This window comes from Drosophila montana, unplaced genomic scaffold (assembly GCF_035044405.1).
Source record: "Drosophila montana isolate Dmon_TW-CO22-7 unplaced genomic scaffold, ASM3504440v1 contig_3626_1, whole genome shotgun sequence".
NCBI classification, from domain to species: Eukaryota; Metazoa; Arthropoda; class Insecta; order Diptera; family Drosophilidae; genus Drosophila; species Drosophila montana.
The window spans coordinates 200835-224053 of record NW_026998511.1 but is presented as its reverse complement, the minus strand read 5'-3'; the positions used below and the strand labels follow the sequence as shown (position 1 = coordinate 224053).

At 44.1% G+C, this 23219-nt stretch overlaps 1 protein-coding gene across 1 annotated transcript; it reads right to left on the bottom strand.

Moving 5' to 3' along the window:
* Window positions 1–669: 669 nt before the first annotated feature.
* Window positions 670–18997, bottom strand: LOC135435520 (chondroadherin). Its single transcript, XM_064692610.1, has 3 exons — window positions 18745–18997; window positions 13177–14465; window positions 670–1197 (listed from the first exon to the last, which is right to left on the bottom strand). Exons 1-2 carry the CDS (start codon window positions 18862–18864, stop codon window positions 13305–13307), a joined length of 1281 nt encoding a protein of 426 aa, XP_064548680.1. The 5' UTR covers window positions 18865–18997; the 3' UTR covers window positions 670–1197; window positions 13177–13304.
* Window positions 18998–23219: the final 4222 nt, after the last annotated feature.

Genomic DNA, 23219 nt, shown 5'->3' with positions numbered 1-23219 from the left:
TGGGGCATATAAACATTTAACAGAAGCACAATTCATAATTGATGAGTTTTTCCTATTTGCTGCTGCTGCTGCTGCTGATTCTTCTTCTTCTTTTTTTTTACTTTTTTCCTTGATATGTACAGTCTGCAATTGTTGGAGCTCAGAGCGGGGTAATGCGGTGAGGGGGGGGGGGGGAGGGGGATCTGTTAGCTCTCGTTGAATGCAAATTGCAAAAGATGCGCTGTTTTTTTTTTTTTTTTTTCATTTTTCTTTTTGTATCACATTATTTATTAATATAGGTTTTAATATGCAGTATGTTTTTGTGTTAGTATTTATTTAGTATTTTCTTTAATGTATAGGTATTTTCTATGCATTTTATAAAATAGTACAAGTACAAATTTGCCACCTTAGTTTTTGGTTAGTTTCAGTTTGTTTGCTTTCTTTCTTTTTGCTTATGTTAAGATTAGCTATTTGTGTAGATACAAGATACAAGATACAAGATGCAAGATACAATTTCAGTGGCTTTAATTGACTAGACTTCTTCGTGTGTGTATTTGACTATTATATCTGTGTGTCTGTGTGTGTGTGTGTGCGTGTCTGCATAATTTTCGTCTAGGATAATTAAGATATTGTTATTTGCTGACTTTTTTTTTTTGGTTGTTTGCTTATTTTTTTATTGGTTTTATTGCTCTTTATTAATTGGCCAATAAAATGTATTTATTTATGTATTTATTTATTTAGTTATCAACTACAGACTAGGGCAAAAAAAAATGTTCCTCTATTATCTTCCCACGATAAAAAAACAAAAAAAACCACCTCGCTATTACGTACATTTATATATATAGTTTATGGTATAGATACATACATATGCTTAAATACGCTTTTAATTGTTCGGTTTCAATTTATTTATTTTACTTTTATTATGATTTTTGGGCAAATTTCTGGTTTCTCAGTTTGCCAATTTATGATTTACACATTAGATTCAAATTCGTTAGATACAATAATTTAGAGTCGTTCGCATTGATTGTGTGCAAAAGCCCACTTTATAACAAAAATCTCCCTAATTCCCGACCCGCCACTCGGTTGCCGGTTGCACACTCCGGACTCCGCACACTCCGTACTCCGTAGTCCGTACTCCGTAGTCCGTATTCCGGACTCCGGACGCCGCACTCCAGTTTTGCCAGCTCGCTGCCGGATTAGCCAGGAGCCTGGCATTTGCTGCATAAACATAAAATAAACATGGATAAAACAAACTCAGATAGAAAACTGCAGTGTTTTTGCATTTGACAAATTTGTGGCCATCCTATACCCTGCAAATGTCAACGCAACATGGGCTATATTGGGCCATGTGTGCACACAAGTCTATCTATAATTTATAATAATTTGGGGTCTTGCTTTAACTGAAAACATTTACGCATTTCGTATATTTTACTCAGTCAGACTTTGCTTGGTCCAAGCTGGGTATAAAAATGATGAAAATATTATATGTATAAGATAGGATAGGATAGGATAGGATTAGGATAGGATAGGATAGGATAGCATAGGATAGGATAGGATAGGATAGGATAGGATAGGATAGGATAGGATAGGATAGGATAGGATAGGATAGGATAGGATAGGATAGGATAGGATAGGATAGGATAGGATAGGATAGGATAGATCAGGATAGGATTAGGATAGGATAGGATAGGATAGGATACTATATAGGAAAGGAATAGGATAGGATGTGTTAGGATAGGATAGGATCGTATATGATAGAATAGGATAGGATAGGATACAATAAAATAGGACAGGATAAGGATAGGATGGGATACGATAGGATAGGATAGGATAGGATAGGATAGGATAGGATAGGATAGGATAGGATAGGATAGGATAGATAGTTAAACTGAAGATTAAATGAAAGAATTGCCCGAGTTTTGGATATAGTTACAAATGGCTGAGACATTCGTCTGGGACTTAAATGCGTCTTAAAAGAGGATATTTTGTAAACTAGAATCAACTTTAACTTAAAAATGTGATGGCATATATGTTTAAGTCTTAAATATTGACGAGTTTTGCCGCTTCGAAAAAAAGTTAATTCCATAAAAAATGTTGCCATATTGACTAAATAAATATAAATATGAATTACAAGCAGCAAAAAGCTTCATAAAGAATGTATAATTATTGAAACTCAAAGTCAAAAAACAATTCAATTTAATAAAGAAATTGCTTTTCATCAGATGAAAGAAGAAGCAGCAGCTAATTCGCAGATCAACTTTTAAAAGTTCTCAAAGCGCAGTCAAAGTTAAACCTATTTTATGGTTATCAGTTGTCAACATTATCTAACAGAACTAAGCCCAACATATCATATTATCATATTAGATAGTTCTGCCCAATAAATATTTTATTGTTTAAAGCCAAGAAGAGCGAACACATACAGAAACCATCCTTAAATAAGCTCATCTAATCGAACTTATAAGGGAATTTATAGATATGAAGAGCAAGCTTTGAGATCCTAGGAGCAAACATAGGGAATATAGGGGAAATACTGCTAAATGCTAAAACTGTGCTTCGCAGATAACTGAGATCTCAGCGGGAATAGAAGAAATGCAGCCACCGAATTTTGTATATTTCTACGTTCTTATCTTTCATGAAATACCTCAGATATGTTCAAAAGTCTTCATTGCAACTAACAATCAAATTGGTGATTTGCATAAAAAATACCGAAAGCAATATTGTTTAAAGAAAATACTAGATATGATGCAAATCTGGTTGGAACGGAACTGGTTCGCATGCAAAATTCCAACTATGAACTTAAGCAGCAGCCGATATTGATGGCACTTTATTTTCTGACAATATTTTAGGTATGACCTAAATCGATAACAGAATGTTTTCTAAATTCAACAAAAAGAACTAGTTTAAGTAAAAGTTAAATTAAAAACTGGTTCATGAACTGAAACATTGAACTGAATCAGCGGCAGTTGCAGCCCTGGCATTTTGCCTGGCATTTGGCGACAGCATACCAGCATACCCCAGACTTGGTTCAGGGCACGTGACTACAGGGTATCAGCACGTCGTGTCGAATCGTGTCGAGTCGCACGGGTTGTCTGTTTGTGCGTGCGTGTTTGTGAAAGAGTCTGTTAACAACAATAAAATGCTTCGTTGTCATAGCTCGGAATGTACATCGTCAAACAGATTGATGCGCCGGCGGGCAGTCGGACAGGGAGGTGGGGGCAGAGGGGGGAAGGGGGGGGGGGGAGAAAGCCAGGCCAGGAAGGCAGTCGAGACTAGAAAGGATATTCGAGTGCACTTGAATGCCTATGCGAGCACTCCACATGCCAACACACACACGCACACACACACACACACACACACACACACACACACATGTGTGTTGGCCAACTATATGAAGCTGTTGCCATGACATACCGCAGCTCCTCGAACCGCCCCTCGCCCTGATTTATGTGCTGTGTTGAACTGTGTCCTGTCCAACTCTGTCGCTCGATGGCAGAGAGTTTGGTTTGGGTTGGGCTCAAACGCAATCTGCTTGAATTGTGCGCTGTGTCTGTTTGCGGACACCAAACACTCGCGCGATTTGTTTGCACTTATTTTTGATTCGATTTTGCGTATAGACGATCGCTAAAGGACACTCGAACTTGGACTTCGAATCGGACTTCAAGTCCTGCGGACAGCGGACCTCAACTCTGCTTCGACTTGAACTTCTATTCAGGTTTCTTTATCAACTCGGAATCTTAACTCGTACTTGTGCTACAACTTCTTCCTCGAATCCTTATTCCAACGACAGTCTGTCGACCTTTGACTCGAACTCCGTCTCTTAGCTTAAAACTCTTTACTTAAGATCTTGGCTCATAATTGCCAAAGTCTTTCTACTATGGGGCAGACTCACGTCCTGCGACCTAAAGTTCTTCCTTGAACCCTTATTCCGACGACAGTCTCTCGACCTTTGACTCGAACTCCGTCTTAAACATTATTATCTGTGCTTCCATTTGGACTTCTGCCTGATGCCTTACCAGCACCTTGGTATTCAACTGGTATTCAAGCTTAACCGAGAGCTATCGATCTTCCATTCATGCTCGAGCTAAGACCTTAGCGACTTCAGCTAAAGGCTTTCACTTGGATGCGGTTTCTGATTCCTCCTTAGCTCCTTATCGACCAAGACTTAAAATGGCTGGAACTTTGCCTGCTCTCGGACTCCAGCTTATACCTAAGCGCTTCAAGCTTAACTTCGGAATTCAAGCTGACTTCGACGGTGTGCTAAGCTGTAATTCAACTGCAACAGCTCTATTTTAGTTAAGGTTTCAGCTGAAGGTCCTAGCTAGGGCTTAAATGAGTGCTTTGTTGGACTCGAAGGAATCTCCAAGGAATTGAATTATGGAGGCACAAACCCTCTGATCTTCGACTACCCAAACTAGGGCAGCTGCAACTGCGACTGAGGAATTTTCGTCTCCAACTTCTGTCACAACGAAGGTTGCGACCAAGCACTCTCGAGCTACGAGCTGAACATTAGTTGAATTGTCTTCCAACTGGAATTTCAATTAAGCGCACTTCGTCTTCAATTGTTTGCCCAACAAAGGTTGCGACTCTCAGCAGGCGAACAGCTTAAAAACTTTAACTGCAGCCCCGAGCCAGCCAAAGGATGCCCTTTGTGCTCAACTATGGACTTAAACTCCTGACTTCAATTAACAACCATCAGACATCGCTTCGGATATTAGCTAAGTACTCTCGGACTTTGACTCGCTCAGAGATTAGCTCACTGACTGACTGACTGACTGACTGACTGACTGACTGACTGACTGACTGACTGAGTGACTGACTGAGTGGGTGAGCGAGTGAGTGACAGGCGCGCACTTTAGCTGCTGTCGAGTGCTTGGCCCCGTCGTGCCTGACTCTCAGCTCATTTGCATGTGTCACATCAGCTTTGCTGACATCACAAAACAACACATGACAACACACGCACACACACACACACAGACACACGCACAGCCACGTGGCAAGTGTCGTGCCGCAGGTTGCGTGTGTGGCAAGAGCCTGAGGCAAGGCGCTGCCTCGCTGCCTCGCTGCCTGCAGCCCTTGGCATAGGCGATTTTTCAATTAGCTGCCTGCCGCTGGCGGCTACAAATTTGCTGGGCTTTGGCCAAGAGGCTGTGCGTGCGAGTGTGTGTGCGTGTGTGTGTGCGTGCGTGTGTGTGTGACAGCTGTTTTAGCCTTTAGCGCAAAGCCCACATAATTAAAATACTTAAAGGCTTTAAGCGCAGCAGCGGCAAACAAAGTTTTTCACTTTTTAAATTGTTGCAGGCCAGCCCAAAGGACGCACATGTCTAGAAATGTTTTATGTGCTGCCTGGGGGTAGGCCACTATTGTGCGTGTGTGTGTGCGTGTGTGTGCGCGTGTGTGAAACTCACATCCACATTTAAGCTCACTTAAGCAGTTTTGCGTGCTGGCTTCCTGCTCTGCGAACCCAACAAGTGCACAGTGGACAAAAAGCATAAAACAAAATTAAAAACTTGGCTTTTGCATAATATCGAATCTCGTTATCGATATGCAGGTGTCCATGTTATCGATGCATCGAGGAACGTTTAAAACGTTTTCAGCTTGCTTTTAACAGCTACAATTGGCCTTAAAATGGCCAAATCGGTCTGCAGACGTCTGCCATATCGAGCTTGTCTTAGTTGGCCCATTTTTGCATATTATCGATTTTTGTTATCGATATGCAGCTGTCCATGTTATCGATGCATTGAGAAACGTTTATCGGACACGCATCCCGACTGTCAACTTTTTGTGGCAGATAAGAGTCTAACGTAAACATCTGTGAATATATGTGTAACGCATCTGTATCAGTCGGGCAAATCCTCGGGCAAATCCTCGGGCAAATAGTCGGGCAAATCGTGCGTAGATTTGACAGACCTTGCGCACAAATTCTGACATTAGCTGAAGGCAATTCAAATAGCGAAGCTGCATTTGATAGCTGCCTCTTCTGACTGACTGATTGACTGATTGATTGATTGATTGATTGACAGACTGATTATCAATGCACAGCTGCATTTCGGATGGCAAATTGTTGGCGAACACACCTTCAATTTTCAGTTGCAGCAGCAAATGTTGAAAGGTGAAAATATTATGTGCCGGCATTTTTTGCCAGCCTTCGCCCCACTGTGCGAAGTCCTCCTGTGAAGTCCTCTGCAAATGTGGCGCCCTGTCGTTGTCAATTGCAATCTCAGTTTTCAGTTAAGCAGGGCGGGCGAGCATCTTTTTCAAAATGTTAATGATTCGAGCTTAATTGTGGGCGGCGTTGGGCGGCGTTGGGCGTTGATACCAAAGCTGTGGCCTGGCGGCTCGTCGATTTGGCCACGTTAATTGACACAGGCGGCCCACATAGATTTTCATAATTTTTGTCATGAGACAAACGCACACACACACACACACACACACACACACACACACACACACACAGCGCAGAGACACGTGTGTGTGAGGTCAGCTAGCCGCATATTTAATTACTTTTGTAGTTGGCCCCTGGCACCAAAAGGGGTGCTCATGTGCCTGGGTACCGCTCTTTGACCCCGATTTAACGATTTTGCTTTGTCATTTGGCCGTTTAATTATGTGCATGGAAATTTATGTGCGACTCCTTGACTTTAAATGAAGTGTAAGGACCCAAAATAGCCAAGCTCCGCACAGTTGTTCACAGCCTTCGGCCCGATTCGACTGATGCCCAAATCCAATGCGCCGCCAGCTGTTTGAACCTCCCCCCCCCCACGCCCCCTCCCCGCCACCACCCTCTCGTGCCCGTGCAGTTATTTATGGTCGGCGCGCCTGATAATCCTGTGAGCCTGCCCAAAAGGCTGGCAGCCTGATTAAATTTTGTATTAGCTCAATAAATTTGCAATGCCAAATGGCACAAAAAAAAAAGACGAAGGCAAGCTAGAAAAAACAAGTAAGAGGTTCTTGTCGGGAGCTCCCGACTAGGGGATACCCTGAACCCCCTTCTTCCAACAGGCGTTAGGTATAAAATGAAAGCTACTTGATATATATATACTATTCTAGAAGCTACATGTCAAGTTTGGTGGCTCTAGCTCAAATTATTTTTTATCGATTACTTGGAAACGGGCCAAGTTATCGAATATCGGAAACAAACTCGAACTGCGCGGGCACTAGGAGAAGCTACAGCTAAAATTTCAAGTCTCTAGCTCTTATAGGTTCTGAGATTCAGACGGACGGACAGACAGACGGACATGGCTAGATCGACTCGGCTGTTGATGCTGATCAAGAATATATATACTCTATGGGGTCGGAGATGCTTCCTTCTGCCTGTTACATACATTTGCACAAGTACATTATACCCTTTTTAACCCATTTTCAATGGGTTCAATGTCTAGAAAAATAAAAGAAATGAAATGAAATAAATGCGCAGCGACACGCAAATGGACATCGTTTAACCTCCCCATCGCAGTCTGTTGTCATATTTCAGGGCACAGATTCTTTGCTAAATCCCCCCCCCCCCCCCCCCCCTCCCTGCCTCCGTTCAGCCAAGCAGTCTGGCCTCCAGCTCGGTGCGGTCAAGCTAATTGATGGCGCTGGTAATTTGCCTGGCCCAACCGGCGACAATGATGAGCAGCTAGGCAACTGCTGAGTAGTGCGACACTCCTTTTACCTGCACACCCCTCCCCCACTCTCTCCCACTCTCCCTCTCTCTTCCACTCTTGCTCTCTCTACACCTTAAACTGCGCGTAACTCTGCCAGCTGCTCCTACTCCCGCTCCCGCTCCTGCTCCTGGTTTTTTGTCTTGCTCTTATCTCTTCGATTGCTTTCTTGGCCTTTTCAATTTCGCTGCGTTGCGATTGTCGCTTACAATTTCCATTGAGTTTCACTTTTTGCCGCTCACATTTTATTGATAGCCATTCACTTTCACTTGTGAGCTCATAATACCCTGTACGCTTTGCAGCAGCGGTAGTTTGAGGCTTTGTTCTTCTCACTCCCAATCGCATTACAGGACATTCCATAGTCGTGCGTTTTAGCCCAAAGCTGTTTAATTCTGTGCGAAAATCAACAATCAGGCAATTACATAGTGCAGCTCGTTGTTAACAGGGTATCTTATAGTCGTGCTTAAGTATGTCAAGCATGTTCAGCTTGTTAGATTTTGATTACTTCGTGCGAATAGTTCGATTTTGTTGCTGCAAATGATTCAATGTTTGTTCGTTTGTTTCTTATACCCTGCACTGATCATGCGCAAAGGGTATGCTAGACCTGGAGCAAGGATCAAATTCATTTAAGTTAGTTTTGTGCAAGTCACTTGGCAACAATATTTATATAGTATTATGATTTATTGACTATTCAAGGCGTAGTCTCTAAGTTTTCGAAATTTCAGTGCCGCAACACTTTACAGGGTATTTGTCGGCGTGCATGGGTAAATGTACAAACGCCAGAGCATTTATAGCTGATTCGTATTTTGGGAGCCATCTTCTACTTAGCATATTCAAGCTTTTTTAACTGCCCAATTATTTTACAGGGTATTGGCTAGTCGTGCATTCAGTCAGTAGAGCTGTCAGCTTACTTTTGCTGTTGTAATTAGCTGCTCAAACATTTCAGTTAAAGTGTTTACACTTTCATTTTCTGCAGCAGCTATTTACAGGGTATTTCTCAGTCGTGCCTAAGGCAGTTAGCGTACTTTGCTGCATTTGCAGCAAATTGTTGCCATTTATAAAATTTAATCGCATGCAAATTGCTAGACTTTTTGCAGGGTAGCTGCTAGTCGTGCATTTGCCTAGACATAAGCAGCATTGTTAAATTTATTTTTTGTCGCGACTTACGGCTAAATTTATCACAGCTATAAAAGGGCTGACGAGCTGATGGACAGCCAGTTGGCTGCTAGGGTGGAGGGTGGCGGGGGTCAAGCTTTAATTTGAGTCGACTTGTTGGTCAACAAAGGGGGAGTGGGGAGGGGGGGGGGGAGCGGGGGCAGGCAGTCGAAGCGTCGCTCGCGTTAATTACGCGACTTTTGCTGCGGTCGACCATTTGCTGATTGCAGGACGTCGTCGTCGCCGTGTCAGCAGCGCTGTCAGCAGCGGCACGCACGACTGCCGGCCGTCCAGTGTGTCCGGCGTCCGGTGTCCGGTGTCTGTGCAGTGTGACCAGGCTTAGAGGCAGCGCTGCGCCCGCCCACTACAGTTAGTCACGCCAATTTTATTGCATTGCTCGCACGACTCTTGGCCCAGGCGAGGCAGAGTGGGCGGAGCTGTGACTATCAGTCGCAACAATGGCGGACAACAACAGTTTTCGGATTTCAAGCGGAACAATTAAGTTAACGATCTGCGGACATGAGGAGCCAAGTGACAGAAATCGTGTGCCGAAGCGCGCGCCCAGCCACGTGCGGTTCAAACGCGCGAACGTGTTTGAAGCTAACGCATTGCCACGCCCATCACGGCCATCACGCCCATCACGAACGCCATCGGTACGCCTCGATTTTAAATGCAGCTGCGGCCGCCATGCTTTAAATGCCAGGCTTTAAGCCGCACCATGCTCTGGACCAAAATGCCTTCAATTAGCCAAACGCCAAACTGATTAAATAAATTGCCATATTATGTGTGCTCAGCAAGGGGGCGGGGGGGGGGGAGTGTGTGTGTAGGGGGTTAGGGGGTAGGGGGCGAATATGTAAAACCAGCTGCTAAGCAAAAGTCAAATAGAATAAAAAGCATCAGCATGTCGCCTAATAAATACCCTTAACCGGTTGATCCAATCAATGTGATAAAATACTTTAGATTCGGCTGTGAATTGAGACCGAAGAGGAGAAGTGAGTTTTGCGAAAAGCGTGAATCTCGTCCCAAATGAGTTTTCAGTTACATTACATAAGTTAACTATAGTAAAGAATGCAGCTATCCAGCTCTTAGAAATTGTCGTGTGTATTGATCGCCAATCAGTCAGTCAGTCAATCAGCAAATCAGTCAGTCAATCAGCAAATCAGTCAGTCAATCAATCAATTAGTCGACCAGTCGGTCTATTGGTCATTCACTCAATCAGTTAAGCAATCAATCAGTTCTTTAGTCCGTTAACTTGTCAGTCACTCAATCAGTCATTCAGTCATTCAAGCAATCAATCAGTCCTCCAGTCCCTCAATCAGTCAAGAAGGCAGTCAATCACCGTGTCTGCCATTTCATCAGTCAACCAGTCAGTCAGTTGATCAATCTGTCTGTCAATCAATCAGTCACTCAATCAGTCAAGCAATCAATCAGTCCTCCAGTCCGTCAATTGGTCAGTCTCCATCATCAGCCCCTCAATCACTCTAGCAGCAATTTGATCAGGTTGCCAGGTTGTCAGTCAGTTGGTCTATCTGTCTATCAATCAATCAATCAATCAGTCAGTGAAAGCTAAACCAAATAAAATATAGGTTCGTTTACGCCTGGGCCTTAGCTCAGAGTTGGCTTCAATATAAAATGGAATTTGAAATTTTGAGGCTCGAACCGGCTAGCTTCCAAAGAGGTTTTCTGTCTTGAATCGAAGCATGTCGGAGCTTTCAATTTGTGAGCTCAGATCAAAATACTTTTACCACAGATTAACCCCTTTAGTCAGCTATAATAAGTATAAAGTGATGCAAGGCGTCAAATTTCGATCTGTATTGCGGCTGCAGCAAAAAAGGGTTTATTCGCACCATATTCTCCCAACTGTCGACAAAGTTCCAGTTCAAGTTGTATCACAAATTTATAATATGCTCAGCTATACCCTCGACTGCAGGCGTGCCAGTTGGGCAGTTGGGCGGTTGGGTGTGGTTAAAAAGGGGCGTGTCTGGCTTTGCAAGAATTGGACTTGAAAGTAAACAAAGTTTTAATTTCCTTCAATGATTTCTCTGAGCATTTGTTTTTTGAGGGGGGAGGGGGAGCAAAACCACTCAGTCAAGTGGCAGGCGAATGTGTGTGTGTGTGTGTGTGTGTGTGTATGTGTGTGTGGCGCAATGCTTAGCATCATAATCAAGTTAGATAAATCTAAATCCTTTGCGATAAGCGTCTAAAGAATAGACCCGTCGGACCATTGCCTTTCCGCTGCTCCCACAAAAGTTTCAGCTGTGTGTATGTGTGTGTGTGTGTGTGTGTGTGTCAGGGGCTGGCTTGTGGGCGGGGCTGGGACAAGTTGGAGCTACGAATTAGAGCGCTCCCTCAATGCCGTTGCGAGTGAATAGAATTTGTAATTTCCGTATTCGTTTTGTATGCTAACCCATAGCCTATTCCCATTCCCCCCTACCCCCCCCCCCCTCTTCCACCCTTTTCCCCTCGCACTCACAGTGCTGGGCTGAGCCTGCAGCACTTTAAGTGATGCCCGCTCACAATGAAACTGTTGAAGCTGCAGCATCCGAAGCTGCCTTTAAGGCCGGCTGCAGTTCAATTGGTTTCGGCCCGTCGGAGCCAAAAGCCAAACAGCCAACATTCCGGGCTGACCCGAAAGACAAAAAAAAAAAGGGGGACAGATGAAGAAAAAACAACAAAAACCGGTTACGGATTTGGATTTGGCTAACGGTTCGGAATATGACGATGAATGCCACTAAATTTTTTTCTGCTGCTCCTCTCCGCATGCATTTAAAGATGAGAGAGGCGAGAAAGAGAGATAGAGAAGGAGAGAGGGAGAGAACCATTTTCCATTTGCATTTCAAGTGAAACGTAAAAATTGATGGAAATGTGTACAGGGTATGCTGCACGGGGTATATGGGCTGCACTGCACCAAATACCTTTGTGCACGAAACGGGGCCCATTCGGATCGAATGGCAGCGTGTGATAGCAGCGATAAGCAGCTGACCAAAAGCAACGCCTCCAATGGTAACAAAGCGCTGACATCAGCAGCACGAGCCAAAGGCTTTGAGCCAAATGAAAACCAAACCAGGGCTGAGAGCCCCAAAAAACTAGACTAGAGATGCGAGAGCTTTGGCTAAACAGCTGAATGCGATGCATCCAGCTTTACAGATCTGCCAACCTGCCCCGTTTCATTAACTAAAGCAACACAAATGGCATCAATAAATAAATATTGCAGACCTAACCCTTTCATAATGCTCATAATGCCTTGCCCGTAACTAAGAAGCACAGGAAAATTAGTTAATGCCGAGTATGGTTAAGATATCTTGAAAAGCAAAAACTTTTTCCATACAATAACTTAATTTTCGACCGATCGTTCCTATGGCAGCTATATGATAAAGTGGTCCGATGTTGATAGGATTTTGTATATATATAAGGAGCATGGTAAAAATGATAAATGCCGAGTTTGGTTCAGATATCTTGATAAACAAAAAAGTTTTTCATACAAGAACCTTCTTTTCGACCGATCGTTCCTATGGCAGCTATATGATATAGTGGTCCGATGTTGATAGGATTTTGTATATATATAAGAAGCATGGTAAAAATGATAAATGCCGAGTTTGGTTCAGATATCTTGATAAACAAAAAAGTTTTTCATACAAGAACCTTCTTTTCGACCGATCGTTCCTATGGCAGCTATATGATATAGTGGTCCGATGTTGATAGGATTTTGTATATATATAAGAAGCATGGTAAAAATGATAAATGCCGAGTTTGGTTCAGATATCTTGATAAACAAAAAAGTTTTCCACACAACAACTTAATTTTCGACCGATCGTTCCTATGGCAGCTATATGATATAGTTGTCCGATGTTGATGGGATTTTGCATATATATAAGGAGCATAGTAAAAATTATAAATGCCGAGTTTGGTTCAGATATCTTGATAAACAAAAAAGTTTTTCATACAACCACCTTCTTTTCGACCGATCGTTCCTATGGCAGCTATATGATATAGTAGTCCAATCCAGCTGGCTCCGATATATGTTCTGCGTGCAATCGAAAGAGGCACTTTTGCGAAGTTTCATAAACATAGCTTTAAAACTGAGAGACTAGTTCGCATAGAAACAGACAGACGGACAGAGGGACAGACTCGGCTGTTGAGACTGATCATGAATATATATGCTTAATGGGGTCGGAGATGTCTCCTTCTATGCGTTACACATTTAACGACAAATTTATAATAGCCTCTGCAAGGGTATCAAACGGGATATTTAACTTTAAGTATATGTCTTAAATATTCTAGCTAGCATTCAAATTAGACTGGAGGCAGCTCAGGGTCTAAGGACTTCTAGTTGGATTGCTACTTTTCCAATGGGAATTATTCTATATACTTTTCTGGCTGATGTATACGAATATACTTACTTCTTAAGCGGGAAATAGATTTCAGTACAAACGGGTTTCAGCTCGCTCTCTCTCTCTCTCTCTCTCTCTCTCTGTCTCTCTCGTTCGCTCCTTGCTGCTCTGGCCCGCTTGTGTCTGGGTGTATTTGCTTAGTTGGGCCGTCGGCGTTTCCGGCGGCGATGCCAGGCGATGTGACTGTGGCTGAGCAGCTGGGCTAGCCGGGCGGCGAGGAGGCGCGGATATCGCCACTCGATACAGCTGGCAACGGCGATGAGGAGCATGGCATTGAGGCCGAGCGCCAGGCTGGCCGCCGAGGAGCCGAGATTGCCCTTGGTCAGCTGATCGGCACAGCGTCCGATCGCATCGATATCCAGTTCGCTCATCACCCGTCCGTTCACCTCCAGCGGCGAGATGCAATAGTTCTTCTGCAGAAAATCGCTCAAATTGTGCGCACCCTCGGCCAGGGGCCCGTCGAGCAGGGTGTGTATGTGACAGCCGCAGGGGAAATGATTGTTCAGCAGCTGCAAATGATCGACGCCATCGACAATGATGGCATTCGGATCGGGCGTCTCGAGCACATGATTGCCATGGAACTTGAGATGCTTGATCGCCGCCGTATTTGTAAAGTTGAGCTCCTCAATTGAATCGATCTTGTTGTTCAGTATCTGCAGCGTCTCCACCTGGGTGAGCCCCGTAAAGGCGTCGGCACAGATGACGCCCAAATCGGATTCCTGCAGCGTCAACAGCAGCACATTGGACAGGCCGCGAAAGGTGTACGGCGATATCTCCTTCAGATCCATATAGGCCAGCTTGAGCAGCCCGACCGCATCCATGCCAAAGAAGGCGTCCGGCTCGATGCACCTGATGCCCGATGGCAATATCAAATGTCCCACATTCGTCAAGCTGGAGAAGGCCGAACTCTCGATTCGTATCAGCGGATTGTTGCTCAACAATATCAGCTTGATGTTCGAGGTGCCCGCAAACGCGTTGCCCTCGATCCGCTGGATCTGATTGTGGCTGAGCAATATGGTCGACAGATTCTGCAAGCCCGCGAACGCGAACTGCGCCACCATCTGCAGCGGCGTATACTGTATGGATAGCTCACGCAGCCGGGGCAGACCGCGAAACGCGAACTGTTTTATTCGCGTTATATTGTTGCCGTCCAGCGAGAGCTTCTTCAGTGCGCGCAGACCCGAAAACGAGTCCGGCTTGATGATTGGGAAATTGTTTTTCGTTAGCGCCAGGTTCTCAACGCTTGCCGGCAGCTGGCGCAGCGGTATCTGCTCGAGTCCGCCCGTGTTACACAGCACCTGCCAAAGAAAGGGAGGGGGATGGGAGAGATAGAGGGGGGGGGGGGGGGAGATGTGTTAGTCAATTGTGTTGCGAAAATTGAATTTGCGGCTTTATTGCTGCAAATAAAATTAAATCGAATTCTTTTATTTCTCTCTCTCTCTCTCTTCATTTTTTTTTGTCATACTCTGTGCTAAATCCAATATCGGGTATGCTGCCTAATTGTCTGTCGCTCGCAGAGGCATTGCCGATTTTTTTTTATCGATAACTTTTCCCGTTTCCAGCCAATCGATATATATCGATATATGGAGTCTAGGCTCTTGGGGTGAACTTCTATTATACAAGCTACTGTCAAGTCTTTCTGGCAGTTTACTCACTTGACATCTCTTTAAATTCGATAAATATCGACTTACTGCCAACCCTTTTGGCATACCTCGCAAAGTAGAGCAGCAGAAGGCAGGGTATACGCGCCATTTAGCTTGCCAGTAAATAGTCTTGGGCTTTATTTATAAAAAAAAAAATGTTTATAATATGCAGAATAAGTTAAACACTTTTTTCGATTAATTTTGGAACTATGGAATATCGATAAATATCGATAATTAAAGCTGCATGTCGCTAATTTTGAGTATGGACTCTTGTATTTGATATCTAGGAATTCAATCTACACGCCAAGAGGCGCAGTCGAAATGTATCTAAACATATATAAACTAAAGTGTTTCTAGGCAAAGTTTAGATGTGTTTATCGATAAATTAGCTAATTCTTGAAAATCGATAATTATCGACAATCACTGCGGGACTTTTTAAACCGATGTTTGGTAAATTTTACACGCCAATAATAATATATATAGGCAGATAAACATAATAGGAATATATATATGTGTGCAGATATGCTTGTACATATACATATATATATCTATCTATATAATATCTAAAAGAACTAAAGCCTCTGAAAAGCCATACAAAAGGAGTCGGACATTCATATATATATTATATAGATAAATGCATAAATATACCTGGATATATATAATATCTACATCTATCTATCGATCTATATATCTATATAATATCTATATCTATCTATCTATAACATATACATTATATATATATGTATGTGATATTTATAGGATTACCCCACTCCCTCTTCCTAGAAGTCTAGCCTTGCTATTTCGGTGTACACACACACACACACACACACACACACACACACACACACACGCAAGAACAGTCGCTGTGTGTCTAGGGTATCTGCTAGTCGAGCACGTTATGCGGCTTGTCTATTGCTCTGCCGATGCTGCTGCTCCTGCTGCTGCTGGTGCTGCTTCTTCTGTTTTGCAGCTGCGTTTCATTTGTTCGTTTTTTTTTTTTTTAATCAACCCCGCTTGGCTTCTCTAGCACTCCCCCTGACCCCCCCCCCCCCCCCCACCACCCCCTTCACCCCTCCACCCACTCCGCACATTGTTTTGTGTGTGTTTTGCCTTTGGCCGCGCATTTCGCGTCTCGTCTCTGATTTGCGCTTTAATTTTTTATAACTATTATGTGCTGATGTGTGCGTTCGTACAGAGGGAGTCACCCCCCCCCACCCCCCTACCCACCCAGCCCGCCTCTCCCCCTCGTCTCCGCCAACACATCATCCCGCTCGTCATAGTCATCGCAACAATGTCTAGCTCTAGCCAATCCTCCTTATCTATTCCTCCTTCTGCCCCGGCCATCTGTCTATCTGCCGTCGCGTCGCGTCGCTTCGCTTGTCGCTGTCACGTTGATGTCATCGTTGTCTGTCCCCCCCCGCGACCCGTTCCCCGTTCCCCGTTCTCCGCCCTAGCTGAGTTGTCCTTCGCTTTTACTGTCCATCATTGCATACCCCTCTATCCAGGCGTTAGCCTCCATCAAGACATATTCCATTAATATTTCTTTTAAACTAGCATAAATATGTATATATTCTCGATCAGTAACAATATTCCGTCTGGTCGTAATCGAACGAATCGAACGAATCGAACTCCTGTTTTTCAACAAATCCGAACAAAACCTGCTGCTGATATATGTGAATAATCCAATTGAATGTCAGACAACCTGATCACATACATAGTTCCTGCGGACACAAGCGTACCTAAAGGGATTTCAGCTTCTGCCATGTGAAGCGTATTTAATTTTCGGTGCTGCCGCAGAAGGCAGCAAGCTTTGCTTGTTATTTGTTTTGTTTGCGTTTTTTCTTTCTTGATTCTTTCTGGTTTCGATTTAATGAAATTTCGTATTCGCAACAGCAAAATCAGCGACACATTTTTCAGCTTTGCACACTTTTCACGCGCCGCGTCACGGCTTTAGGTTGAACTCGAATTGGCCTCAAAGTAGGCAACACCTGACCTGCAAGTACAACGAATCTTAACTACAGCAAGGACTTTTTTTTTTTGTTTTTCTGTTTTTCTGTTTTTCTGTTCTTGTTTCATTTTAATTTTTCGGGTCTTTCTTGCCTCTGACGGGTTGTTGTCTTGTCGAGTGCTGAGTAAATCATTTCATTGTTCATAATCTGAAATAATGAAATCACTTAAGTTCTCAATTTGGTAAAAATGACGATGCCAGCAGCATTGCTGCTGAGCGCTCTCGGCCCCATTGGTAATAAGGATGCGCATTAACCGAGGCGAGGCGAGGCGAGGCGAGGCGAGGCGAAGGGGAACGCGCGACGAGGCGAGGCCTACTGCCTACTGCCTGCGCCTGCAGCTGGCCGCAAAATTCTCACGGGAGACAATTGAATACGAGGCTGGCAAACACACACACACACACAAAAAATAAAGGTCTGCAACAGTCGAGAGCAGCGCACTGGCAGATACCCTATAAAGGGTCGTTGGGGCGTTGTTAAAGTCAACATTTCGAACAGAGAGGTTACAAAACTGAGAAACTCTTTTTTCCAGACGCAAGGCTCAAGTGGCTCGTGTAGTGTATGGGACGTAGTTTCAAGATAATGGGATAACAAAAAAAAAAACGTGAAATGTGCCTTGAGAGAAACTAAATTACAAATTTAATATACGTAGCTCTTTTAATCTCTGAGATATGCTCAAAAAACGTGAACTAAATTCGATAAAATTCGAATACAGATTGTTATCGAAATTCGATAGTTATCGGTTTAGAATTTAAGAGAAGCTAAACTTAAAATGTTGGTATATGTTGCCGCTGAACCTGTAATATGCTCAAAACAAGTGGCGTGAAATCGATAGGCATCGATATTCGATAGTTATCGATTTTGAGCAAGTGGCAGCTGTTATCGAAAGAATTTAAGAGAAGCTAGATTCCGTTAACGTAGCTACTGTAATCTCAGAGATATGTTCAAAACGCGCGGCCTGAACTCGATAGGTATCGAAATACGATAGTTATCGATTTTGAGCAAAGTGTGAGCGGCTTATCTTTGTAAATCTATGTAGCTCTTCGTATCTCTTAGAAATGCTGAAGAAAAGCGGCCTGAGCTCGATAGATATCAAATATTCGAGAGTTATCTAGTTCGATAGTTATCGATTTTGAGCAAATGGCAGCTGTTATCGAAAGAAATTAATCAATGTAAAATCCTAGCTATAAGAGTCTCTGGAATCGTTTATATTGCCCTAGCTCGTCGATCCGATCAAGAGTATATATCGAGCCATCAAATCGATAGTTATCGAAGGTGTTATCGAAACTAAATTGCAGCCCTTATGGTCAAGTCTATCCATATAGTTCGTTGCTCCGATCAGCCATGGATATTAACGTGCCGTATATACCCCGTGTTATGAGCCATGGTTACAGGGTATGAAAAGTAAGAAACGGCACTGGGGAGACGGACAAACGGACGCACGAAGCGAATGTAACAAGTGGAATGCGCCTACCCCCATCCCTCTCCACCCCCGGCCAAATCCCCTTGCCCCTCCCCCCTCCACACCGGCCCCTTGCCAGGTTATGCCCAATGTGCAGTGTGGATTTGAAACAAAGGGAAATGACCATTTTTCCCAGCATTTTCGATTTAAGTTTTTGTTTTTTTCTTCGTGCTCATCACGGGGCGCAGAAAGCAGCTGTGCGCGAGTGTGTGTGTGTGTGTGTGTGTGTGTGGCAGGCAAAGAGTCTGACCAGGCCGGGGATCCCCCAGACGACCTCTTTATAGGGCAGCAGCTACAGTTTCCTTTGCTTTAGCTGATGATGATGATGGGGATGGGGATGTTGCACAGAGCTACAGAGCTAACAACTATGAAAACTACAAGTGGAAACAACTACAAAGAGCAGGCGAGAGAGAATGAGAGAGAGAGAGAGGGAGATAGGGGGAGGGGGAGACATTGTTAAGCTTACTTGAGTCTGGGACAAGCAGATGCACTCGGCTGGGCATGATTTGGATGTTTCGGTTTGTTGCGAGTTCCACAGGCAGACAACAGTGAGCGCAATTATGAGCAGCAGCCAGGAATTGCACATTTCACGTTGTTGCTGACACGACAGTTTGGCGGCGTAATTGAGCTCGATTCTCTATCTCGCTTGCGCGCACACACTGCCAACAGACGGACGGACGGACGGCGGGACGGACAGACGGAACGGCCCAAGTGCTGCTGCTGCTGCTGCTGCTGCTGCTGCTGCTGCTGCTATTTCCTCTTCTTCTTCTACTTCTTGGTGCTGCTGCTGCCGCTTACTTATTTATGTTTTTATATTGCGTTATTTCATTTGAACTTTCTTTTTATATATTCTTTAGCTTAATCATATTTATTTATGCTTCTGCTGCTGCTGCTGCTGCTGCTTCCAGTGGTGTCACTCCTACACTGCAAAGAGAGAGAGAGAGAGAGCGAGAGAGAGAGAGAGAGAGAGAGAGAGCGTGAGTTAGTTTAAGATATGACAATTGTGCGAGTTTCATTTGCAGCTGCCAGCTGCCAGCAATGCGACATTTAAAACTTATGACTTGCTAAAAATACAGATAACTATAATATATATACCTAAACACGCGCAAGGCCTACACACAATAAAAGAGAGAGAGACACAGAGAGAGACACAGAGAGAGACACAGAGAGAGAGAGAGGGGAAGAGAGCGAGTAACGACTGGCATGCAAAATTGATGCGCAGCCCAACAGCTGTAGACAGCGACGGGCTGTGTTTTGTGAGGGGTTTGGGTTGGAGGAGCCCCAGTTAGATCGACAGTTGGCATGAACCAGGCACCTGGCTGCGGCTCAAAGCCTCTGCTCAAGCTCAGTGCTTAGCTGTTAAGCCCATTGCCCCAAAACTCCACACTGGACGCTGCTGGGCTGGGCTGGGCAAAAAGGCAAAGGCCGCATTGCCGCTGACGTTGATGTTGATGTTGTTGGCTTTGAGCCTGGGCACTTGGCTCCGGCTGCCTGGCTGCCGGCCTGGCAGGCTGTCAGCTCCTGCTGGCTTGTCCAAAATAGCTGCTTGTTAATCTTCAATAATAAATAAGTAATGCAAGGTGGACGTCAAGTTGCAGCTGCCTGCAAAAACCGACAACAACAAGGAACAAAGCCAATGCAATATAATAACTAAAATTGCTCTAAAGAGAATTTGCGATGAGGCGTCGCTGCTGCAGATGGCGGTTGGCGAGCGGCGTCGAGCGTTGGGGTCGATAGGGGGAGGGGGGAGGGGGAGGGGGAGGGGGAGGGAGCGGGTGCTGTTTGAAATGTTTAAATGCACAAATCAAAATATGCAAGCAGCCAAAATGACAAACAGGCAAACATGCACCTGATGTCCAGCTGAGCTGCGTACTGGCTTTTAATTGAACACTGAGCAAAGGACTAAGCTAAATGCCAGACATAGACTGAGACACACACATACACACAATGCAGTTGTTGCACAATGAATGTTGAAGCGGGCAATGCGCAGGTGGAAGGTTAACAAAATGTTTGTGTCAGCAGACACAACAATAAATATGCACAGGCATATAAATGCGTGACAATATAATTGAAGCGACGGCAAATATGGCTGCGAGCGCGTGTGAGCGAGAGAGACAGACAGCAAGTTAGCTAGCGTGCGTTTAAAGCACAAACGTTGCGAAGCTGGGGAGTGGGAGCGGGAGCGCTAGTAGTTAGAGCCGATCTGCTGGCATTCATAATGTAAAGCATTTGGCATGATGGCCGCTGGCGGAGAGTGCGCCAGAGTGAGAGTGGGAGAGAATGTGTGGAGTGTAGAGTTTTGATCTGCTGTGAGTTGAAGCAGCAAAGAGAGAAGAGAGCGTATGTATGCATGTGAAGAGTGGAGACTGCGCTCAGTGTAGGGAGCGTGTAGATTTAGTTGTTGTCCGCCAGCTGGCGGCCATCTTTGTTAATCACGCTCATCAGTTGATGGACAGTAAATAGCTTAAGAGTGAGCGAGAGGCGTTCTGCTATGCTGATCTGCTGTCATTTGGACCAGAAGGAAAATAGGGGAGAGAGAGAGGGAGAGAGAGAGAGCGCGCGCAAAACTTTAAAATGTGTGCGTGTATTTTTGTATGTTCTACGCTGACGGCCATCTTTGTCACGCAGCATAACATCTTGCCAGCACTGGGAAAACCCTTGCAGTCGCCGTGTGCTGTGTGAGTGTGTGTGTGTGTGTGTGTGTGTGTGTGTGTGTGTGTAAGGTGGCTGCAACTGAAGCTATGTGCCCACGAAATCAGTGTGCTGAGGAGGATGCGCTGCGACGCACGCGACGCTCGACGCTTGGCGTACCTCACACAATCGCATTACGTCCTGATCTAAAGGGATAAAAGCTAAATAACAAATGCCGGCACAAGCTCAAATAATGCACAGACAATTGTGAAAGCAGCCAGAGACAGCAGCTACCTTAGCTGTTGCAGCCAAATAGCAAAAGCAAAAAAAGGACTCCAACAACAACAACAACAACAACTGCGCTGGCAAAAGGAATCACAAATGTGGCAACAAAAGCAGACACCAGAAAACAGCTTAGTGCAACAGCAGAAGCAGAAGCAGCAGCTGCAGCCAGTCGAGTTGCTTACTGCATGCGATATGTGGCACAGATAACAGGGCGCGGGGTCGAGAGAGAGTGACTACTTGGGCAGCTAATCAATCAATTTTACTCAACATTCTATTGAATTAACACAGTCGAAGCTGGTTGCAGGCATTGCCTGTGTCTAGCCGAGCTCAGCCGCAGCCTGGCCAGCCAAATAGCAAGCAGCAGGGCTTTCTTATCGTTTGGCTGTGTCATCGTTTAAGCCAACATTATAGCCCCAATTAGTAAATAGATTTAACATTGCAAAACACAATGCAATATTTATATGGCCGGCTATCAATCACAGAACATATGCACATAGATAGGATAGATATTTAATTCATGCAATCGTCAACAAACTGACTAATTCAGTGGAAGGACACGCATTAAATTTCACACATACAACTGATGCGATTTGCTGACCTATTTCGTATTTTCATAAAATGTTTTGGTTTGCCTTCGGTAATTAATCAATTAGAGCGCACGAAATCCAAAACCTAGAGCTGGCCAAATGAAATGAAATTAAAAAAAATACGATAAAGTACGGATATCTACGGCAAGTCGGAAATTTAATATACATACATATATGTGTGGGAAGAGTAAAGCTCGCAAATGCTGAGCTTGGTGAAAATAGAAAATAGAAATAGATAGAAACTCAGTTTGCGAATAAGTTGTGTTAATTTCGATGAGACTTGGCTCATATAAGTTAGCCAAGCAGCAGCAGTTGCTGAAGATATCTGGGCAAGCAAAATAGGTCCCCAGACAAGAACCTACTCTTCAAAATATCCTGCCTATGGCAGCTATATGACATTGTTGTCCGATCCGATCCGACACAGATTGCGTGCAACAAAGTTCCAGACTAAGAGACAAGTTCGCCAAGAAAAGGAAAAGGGAAAGGGACGCACAGATGGAACCGGCCATATCAGCTCGGCTGTTGAGGCTGATCTGGAATATATATATATATATATTTATATCTAGAATATTATCTGTCATTTCGTCTGCTGCTGGTGTGTTCAAGACCTAATTAAGACTTTCTCTTTTGTGACTGAATATAAACTGTGTTCTATGTATATGCTGGAGCTTGATGTAGATCAGGAACTGCATAAGCCTGGGATGGGAAACACAGTTGAATGAAACTATTCTCTCTTGAATACCCTATCTATATATATATATATATATATATATATAGATATAGATATATCCTCCCATGTGCCTAGACGCTAGAAGCTAGAAGAAGACACCTGATATTAGAAAAACTCTGAATGAAACTTTTTTTGTTTTATATTCGATCGAGTTCTAGGATTGTATTTGCGACAGTTAAAGTTGCGCTTATATTTTAAAGTTGAACCAAAAAAGAGCAAAGAGTTTGGAAAATGTGAGAAAGACAACTTAAGAATGCAATGAGAAATGCTTTGCTGGCCAAAGTTTGTTAGCCTTTAAGGGAAGCAAATTAGTTTGTTTTGCTTAAAATGCTGCCCAGTTTGAAATTAAACCTCAGACATTGAATGTATGCAATTGCATGCACATCAAAAATGTCTTTAAAGAAGTTGAACAAACTGAAGCCACGTCAATTGAGCGAGGCCGAGCCGGATAATCGGGCGGGACAATGATATCTGTGCGATGTGTGAGCTCATAAGTTAATGTCCGCTTCACGAGTCAAATAAATATCGTTAAACAGATAAGGCTAAGAAGCCAGCAAATAGAATTATTTTTGCCACGCAGCACACAAGACCGCAACCACAACCGGAACCAGAACGTTGGCCACGACGGACAAAGGACAGGGGACAAAGGACAAAGGACACGGGACAGGGAACGTTTGTGTCGTTTGTCGCTAGTTGCCGGAGCCACAT